General features: G+C 44.5%; 1 protein-coding gene across 1 annotated transcript in view; it reads right to left on the bottom strand.

Moving 5' to 3' along the window:
* Positions 1-8,095, bottom strand: part of CLTCL1 (clathrin, heavy chain-like 1) — a 279,619-nt gene that overhangs the window by 129,236 nt on the left and 142,288 nt on the right. The window contains exons 14-17 of the mRNA XM_006902527.1: positions 7,277-7,440; positions 5,453-5,578; positions 3,838-3,980; positions 1,057-1,291 (exon numbers count right to left, since the gene is read on the bottom strand). Coding sequence (XP_006902589.1) covers positions 1,057-1,291; positions 3,838-3,980; positions 5,453-5,578; positions 7,277-7,440 — 668 coding nt within the window. The remainder of the gene's footprint in view (positions 1-1,056; positions 1,292-3,837; positions 3,981-5,452; positions 5,579-7,276; positions 7,441-8,095) is intronic.

The raw sequence follows: 8,095 nt of genomic DNA, 5'->3' as shown, positions 1-8,095 counted from the left end.
ACAAGAACAAACTGGGAGGAGGGTAGAGAGAATAGTGCAACAATGAATGAATGGAAACCCAAAATCTCTGTAAATGTTTATGAAAATTAATAAAATATAGAAAAAAAAGAGTGTTGAACATACCATGGACTGCTAGGAGAACAAACAGGTTTGTCCTGGAAAGGGCAAAACTGGGCTGCTCCTTGGAGGTAGGCATTCTGAAGCTTCATCTGACATACTTTGGGTGTATTGCAAGGAAGGACCATTTTTTGGAGAAAGGAAATCATGTTTGGTAGAGTGGAGGGTCAGCGCAAGAGAGGAAGAGGAAGATGGATTGATTCAGTGATTGGGGTAACGGGAGTAGGTGTGTCGGAGACAGTGAGGTTGGCACAGGATAGAGCAGGGTTTAGGGCTCTTGTACATAGGGTAATTACGAGTCACAAGCAACTTGAACGCACATAACAGCAACAACAATGCAGTGTTGACTAGCGAACTTTATGTCGTTGACAGGAATGTAGCAGTGAAGTCTTCTGACTTTGGTTCATGGGAACCCCTGAGGGGTTATTACTTTTGACTGGCTAGAAAGATGGGTGGTCTCCTCCTGCTTGGATCTGGAAGCATGATGTAGGGCTGGTATGTGTTAGAAATGTCTTGCAGGTAGTGAGTTGGAGTGTGTGTGTGTGTGTGTGTGTGTGTGTGTGTGTGTGTGTGTGTGTGTGATTCCTCTTTCCTTGACTCTCCTTGGATTTCCAAGCATGATGTCCTTTCCAAGGACTATCTTCTTCTAGCAACATTTCCCAAGTATGTGAGATGAAGCTTCTCCATCCTTGCTCCAAAGAGCACTCTGGTTACACTTTCTCTAAGGCATAGCTGTTTGTTCTTTTGGCAGTCCATGGGATTTTCAGTGCTTTCCTCCAACACCATGAGGAGGTCAGGCACAAAGTATAGGATTGTAAGGAAGTCCACTGTATGGAAAGGGGACCCATGCACCAATATCAGGCTCAAGAGAGCACAGAACTCACTTGTATACAAAAGGCCAAAGCAACACCCAGCAGGTAAGTTCTATCGCTTGCTCACCTGGATGAACTCACTGTCGCAGTGTCCCCTCTCATAAGCAATGCAGGCCAGATATGGGTCCCGCTTCTCACAGTACCGACCCACCACACTGCTGTCGTAGAAGGTGTTCTCTCTCAAGAAGCGCTCTGGGCTGTTGTTGTTGTCGATGTATATTTTGGCCAGAACATTGTAAATGGCAGGCTCCTCACAGCCATCCTGGATCTGGGACTCCAACCACGGTAGTAACAATTTTAGCCTTGGAAAGAAGAAGAGTGTGTAAAAGTCATGACACCCAAGTGCCCATCAACAAGAAAAGGGATTGAGAAATTGTCGGACATCCACACAAGTGAATACGGTGCAGCACTAAGGAACAAAGATTTCTTTAGATACAGTATTACATGAAAGAGTCTAGGGAGTATTGTTGTTGTTATGTGCCATCCAGTCACTTGTGCCTCATAGCGACACTACGTACAAGAGCCCTAAACTCTGCTCTGTCCTGTGCCAACCTCGCTGTCTCAAACACACTCATTCCCACCACTCCACTCACAGAATAGATCCATCTCATCGAGGGTCTTCCTCTCCTGCGCTGTCCCTCCACTCTCCCAAACATGATGTCCCTCTCCAAGGACCAGTCCCTCCTTGCAACATGCTCAAAGTGTCAGACAAAGCTTCAGAATCCTTGACTCCAAGGAGCATTGCGGCTACACTCTCCCCAGGACAAACCTGTTTGTTTTCCTAGCAGTCCATGGTATATTCAATACTCTTCTCCAGCACCACAGCTCAAAGGCTTTCTTTCTATCATCCCTATTCATTGTCCAACTCTCCGAGGCATAGCATGTAATTGCGAAGACTATAGCCTGGATCAGGTGCACCTTAGTCTCCAGCCTGACGTCGTTGCTCTTCAGTACTCTTGAAAGGTCCCTCACAGCTGACTTTCCCAATGCAATAATCTCCTGATTTCCTGGCTGCTGTTACCAAGAGTGTTGACTGTGGAACCAAGTAAACTAAAACTATCTCAATTTCTTCACCATCCTTAATGATGCTGCCAATTGGCCCAGTGGTGAGAATCTTTGTTTTCTTGATGCTAAGCTTCAATCCATATTGAAGACTGCAGTCCTTGACCTTCTGAAGCAAGCGCTTCTGGTCCTCTTCAGTTTCAGTGAGCAGGGTTGTGTCATTCGCATAACGCAGGTTGTTGATGATTCTTCTGCCAGTCCTGATGCCCCATTCCTCCTCGTACAGCCCAGTGTCTCGGATGATCTGTTCTGCATACAGATTGAAAAGGTATGGAGACAAAATACATCCCTGACAAACCCCTTTCTTGATTTTGAACCATCCAGTGTCTCCCTGCTCTGTTCTGATGACTGCCTCTTGGTCCAAGTATAGGGAGTATTAAGCTGAGTAAAATAATTCAGACACTTGAGGACAAATATAAGGTCACTATTGTGAAGACAGGAGGATAACTGAGCAAGATATGTATGCATGTTCAAAAGGGGAAGGGAGAGAAGGGGATGCAGAAAAAAGGGAAGAGGGAATCACTAGGATAGCAGAGGTTAGTGGGTGGAGGAGAGTGAAGGAAGGTAAGATTCAATGGAGATTTGAAAAAAAGGGCTCTAAAATAGGCATGAATCAATAGTAATGAGTTATATAAAATTTGATTGTATAAAACACTATGTACATGAACAAAACACAGTGTATATGTATGAGTGTGTGTACAACAATAAAAATTAAAAAAGAAATATCCAGGGCACTCCCAGGCTATCTCTTTTTTTTTTTTTAAATAAAATTTTTATTTTATACTGACTGGTTTGCTTACAAAGTTCATGTGAATTTTTTTTCACATTGGATCTTTCCCATTTCCTTTACTCACCCCTCCCTTTACCCATCAAATTGTGTGGCCCTATGATTAACCCTCTTTCCATCTTTACCCCTCTGCTCTTACCCTCCCCCACTTGGATCCTCATACAAATTTTACTAGTTATCTTTCTATTTCTACAATAATAGTCTTAGATAGTATTTTCCTTATGGGACTGAGTTAGTTCACTGAGCATAATGCTTTCCAGTTCCTCCCAAGTAGTGATTTACAAAATCATTGCTCCTGCATGCTGCATGATAGTCCATCGTATGAACGGACCATAATTTCTCAATCCATTAGATCTTGGCTATACATTTGGGCTGTTTCCATGTTCTTGCGACGGTGAATAACACTGCTACAAACAATGGTGTACAGGTTTCCACTTGTGCCTCAGTTCTTATTTTCTCAGGGTATATTCCAAGCAGTGGAATAGCTGGGCCATATGTAATTTCTATGTTCAGCTTGTGTGTGTGTGTGTGTGTGTGTGTGTGTGTGTGTGTGTGTGTACTGTCAAATCGGATCTGACTGGTACAGGAGGAGAGTACCCCTCCTTCTCCAGCAGAGCATCTGGTGGATTCGAACCGCGCACCTCTGGGACTGCCGTGCATATGCTCAGCTTTTTGATCAAAGCTATTTCTTAAAAAAACAAAATGAATCAAAAACCCCACCTCTCAATCTATTTATTAACTTCAGGCTGCTCTAGAAACAAAAACAGAACTGGCTTCCAAATTGATTTCAATATGAAGTTCTTTCCCCACAGGTCTTTAATGTCAATTAACTAATACATTCAGCACTACATTTAAGGTTTGGCACAAGAAAGACCAGCCATAAATCAGTCCTAGGGCTGGGCAGTCAGCCAAAAAGGCATTGTAGAGAGTCTGGCAGAAGCTTAACAATGGACACTAGAATTGAGAAGCAAGGGAAATCATCCAGCTATGGTATCGTACCTGTTTCTTTTTTCAACTTCAGCCACTAGCTCCTCAGTGGAAAACTGTCCTCTAGCCAGTGTAATTAGGTTTTTAATTGTTTCCTCAGAACAATCCACATCCAACAGCGCTCCAACCACAGCTGGCATTCGACTAGGGTTGACCTAGAACAGTCAAGGTGATGACGTCATGCTGCTGCAGACACGGATCAGCACCACCCATCATCTCCAGGATCTGGACAGTGAGGACCATGACCTGAAGGGGCACCTGCCTCTAGATCATCAAAGGACCATCTCTGGAATGGCATTCAAAGTCAGAGGCAGCCTCTGTTACCACTGTTGTTGTTGTGTACTGTCAAGTCAGAACCGACTCATAGCTGACCCTCCAGCTGGTTTTCAGAGGCAGTTTAATCATGTGAGAGGAGATTGCCCATCCTTCTCCTGCGGAGCAAGTGGTGACCTCGAACTGCATGCCTTTGGGATTGCACCACAGCTCCTTACCACTAGGTCACCAGCTCCCTTACCACTGTTGTTGAGTACCATCAAGTCCGTAAGGACCCACAGCTGACCCTCCGATCCATAGCTGACCCTCCGGCAGGTTTTCAGAGGCAGTTAATCACCATGGGAGGAGATTGCCCATCCTTCTCCTGTGGGGCAGCTAGTGGCCTTGAGCTGCGTGCCTTTGGATTGCAGCGCAGCTTCTTGCCACTAGGCCACTATAGCTCCTCATAGAATTCAAATCAGTCCCTTTTCAGAGTGAGTCACATGTTAGCCCAAGGGAAACATAAGCTATTAACTTACAGGACAAACCACAGAGCAAACAGAATAAATGAAAAAAAGGAAGAGGATGGAAAGGGATCATAAGACTTCAGAGACTCTTGGGAGAGATTATATACCAGGTGAGTACTCAGCCGGTGAGGAATCTGGGCAGAGACTCCTGGGCTAAGGACATAAAAACACTTAGTGAGCAGGGAGAAAAGTGCAACAACGAATGAATGGAAATCCAAAATCTCTGTAAATGTTTATTAAAATCATTAATAATAATAATAGTAATAATAAACCCAAAAGCACTTAGTGAGCTGTGAAAAGCATGGCAGCCTGCTTTTCTCTCTGGCCGTGGGTATCTGGCTTTGCAGAACCTCTTAAAAAAGCCTTATTCTTGCCAAACTGAGTTTGGATTGGGTTTCTTGTGCTCTGTTGTTGTGTACTGTAGAGTTGGAAGCAACCCAGAGCTAAACCTCTAGTAGGTTTTTCAGAGGCAGTTAATCACACAGGAAGAAATTCCTCATCCTTCTCCTGCAGAGAAGCTTGTGGCCTTGAACCACGTGCCTTCAGGATTGCAGCACAACTTCTTGCCACTATGCCACTGGGGCACCCTTTCACTAGCAAGGTTAATACTGAGTAACTTATATGCAAACTCATATGGGATAGGGCAACTCTGTCCCCAGCTTTCCTCCTCTTGGGAGACCCACTGGGAACAATCCTGGTTCGGGGTATAGTTTATACCCATCCACCAGTTACTAAGAGGAGCAGAGACAGTGCCTTGGGTACTGACAGCGTTTCTCAACCATGGACCCAGTTATGGAAGCAGTCAGGTGTCATCCCTGGGAAGCTAGCAATGACTGTCCCAGCTGTACCTTCTGAACATAGACGTCGATGTACTTCTGCAGGCTATTCCGGTACAGGTAAAGGACAAGGTCCTGAACAAAGTTAAAGCGATCACACACGATGATAAGGGGCAGCTGGTCTGTGAGCTTGGCCTCCTATGTGTTGAAAAACACAAAACAAGTTAGGCAGAGATGACTTCAGTGAGTGAGACCCCAGGGAGCATGAACCAGTGCAGGGACAAGACCCCTTCTAGAACAAAGTGATCCCAAGAGAGACCTAGAATGAGAGCTTGTGTATATGTTGTCATTTAAAACAATATGTTGTTGGTGTTATATACCATTGAGTCAGAACCAGTGGGTTTTCAGAGGCAGTAAATCACATGGGAGTTGATTGTCCATCTTCTGTGGAGCATTTGGAGGATTTGAACCATGCGCCTGATCCAGGCCACGGTCTTCACAATTACTTGCTAGAGAGCTGGACAATGACTAAGAATTGATGTCTTTGAGTTGTGGTGCTGGAGAGGAGTCTTGAATATAGTATGGACTGGCAAGAAAACAAATAGGTTTGCCTTGGAGACAGTGAAACCAAGTTTCTCTTTGGAGGCTAGGATTTTGATGGGCCAGGAGGGACCAGTCCTTGGAGAAGGACATCATGCTCGAAAGGGTGGAGGGACAGCGCAGGAGAGGAAGAGATGAGATGGATTGATATAGTAACTGGGGAAATGGGGATAGGTGTGTCAGTCAGTGAGACTGGCTCAGGATAGGGCAGGCTTCAGAGCTGCTGTACATAGGGTTGCTATAAGTCACAGGAAACTTGATGGCACATAATCACCACCACCACCACCACCACCACCTTTTCATTGGCAGCATAACTATTTACCAATAAGCCAAAAGAGCTCCCTAAACAATATAGTACTTTGCTAAAAAGAAAAATATCTCAGCTAAATATGGCAATAACATTAAAAATTTGTCCAGCACACAGCTGGGTTAGGACAAGCACTTCATGGTCATCATCTGACCCCAATTAGTCAGCAGCCATTAGGTGTCCGCTGGAGAGCAGCCGCCTGCATGCACACGTCCACCTGTTGGTACAGGTAGGTTGTCCTCCACACAGGACAGCCAGCAGCCCCTCACAACCATTTTTCCCCCTATGTGGGCCTATACCTAAACTGCATTTCTCAGAGGCCCCTGTAGTTCTTTTAGGTGTGACCTCTTTTTCTCCACTGCTGTGTGAATGAACGTGGTGTTTGCCACTTTCAAGCCTCATCCATTAAAAAAAACACCCCACACCTGAGCCTCTGCACCCTTCTGTTCTTTCAGCTGACTAGAAAGACCACATTTGGGATGATGTGTCAGTTATGGTCTTGTTGCTGAGGACTGTGGGAACAAATATCAACCTGCTGACCTCAACGTTCAGCCAGAGTTGTCCCACTGGAAAGAACAGAAAGTTTCTGTTCTTTGCTGCTCAAACATCCTCAATTTACTGGCCGCGTGCAACAATAAATAAACTTTTTAAAGAGAAAAGCAAACTGGGGAGGGGGCGAGGGAGGAAAATGTGCAATAATGAATGAATGGAAATCCAAGTTTTCTGTAAAATTTTGTTAAAATCACAATAAAAAATTAAAAAAAAATTTACCGGCTGGATCAAGCTTCTTTTTTCCACAAAGGGATGTTAAGACAAGGGGTGGATTCCTGGAAATAACCTTTATCTCACAGAGCAGGGAGCTGCCACTGGGGAGGCAGGAAAGATGTACGAGGCACTCAGCTTCTCCGCATTTGGATGGCCTGGATGATGGCTCTGTTGCCCTGACACTGTGGCCAGCCCAGAAGGCACTAACACCTGGCTGTACTCACCTTCAGGAAGTTCTTCACATGCTCAGGGTGGTAGCTGTTACTCTCCCGGCAAATCCTTTCTACTTCCTTGATCTGACCTGTCTTGCAGGCAGCTTGGATGTACTTGAAGTGCACGTTTGCATCTTGGCTGAAGTTCACAATGGAGCCCAGGAAGTGGAAAAGACCTGACAAGAGAGATCGTTGTGCACTGTGCCCTTGTTTCCTGCCACTGTCGTCCCCACAGCTGCTGCTAAACTTCTCTGACAATCATCTGCAGTCCCCTTGTCCACCCACTACAAGTACCCATGACTGGCTCAGAACTTACCATCTGTGTGATTTATAACATGTTTTGGGCAGGACCCAAAAAATAGCTAGTCAGCTTTCCACCACATCTGGAAAGTATATCTTGAATATTTTTTGGTAAACATATCCAATTATTTAGAGGCATTCGACTTCTCAATAGCAATCACAGTTATCAGCTGTTCCACTGTCTGATCAATTAATGTGATTTCCCTATTTGGTCTCTGTGTATTTGCCTTTTCTTGTCTTTTTATATAAGAAAAGACATACAATATCTGCGCTTTTGTCATTGACTATTTCACTCAGCATAATGCCTTAAGATTTATCCATCCTGGGTGGGGTGGGTGAAGGAATTAGGAGAGATCCACTGTGGACCTCAAAGACAGGGTAATGGTGGGCATAGACCAATAGTGATTAATCTTATAAAGCACAATGTACATGAATGATCATGTTTTTTAAATTACACTAGTTTATTTATAAAATTCGAGTACACTGTTTTCTAGACCAGTTGTTGTTGTTGTTGTTGTTGTTGTTGTTGTT

This window comes from Elephantulus edwardii, unplaced genomic scaffold (assembly GCF_000299155.1).
Source record: "Elephantulus edwardii isolate Elephantulus edwardi_28Jun2011 unplaced genomic scaffold, EleEdw1.0 scaffold00424, whole genome shotgun sequence".
In the NCBI taxonomy this organism is placed as follows: Eukaryota; Metazoa; Chordata; class Mammalia; order Macroscelidea; family Macroscelididae; genus Elephantulus; species Elephantulus edwardii.
Note: the sequence above shows the minus strand (reverse complement) of the source record. Positions and strands in the feature narration are given on the sequence as shown.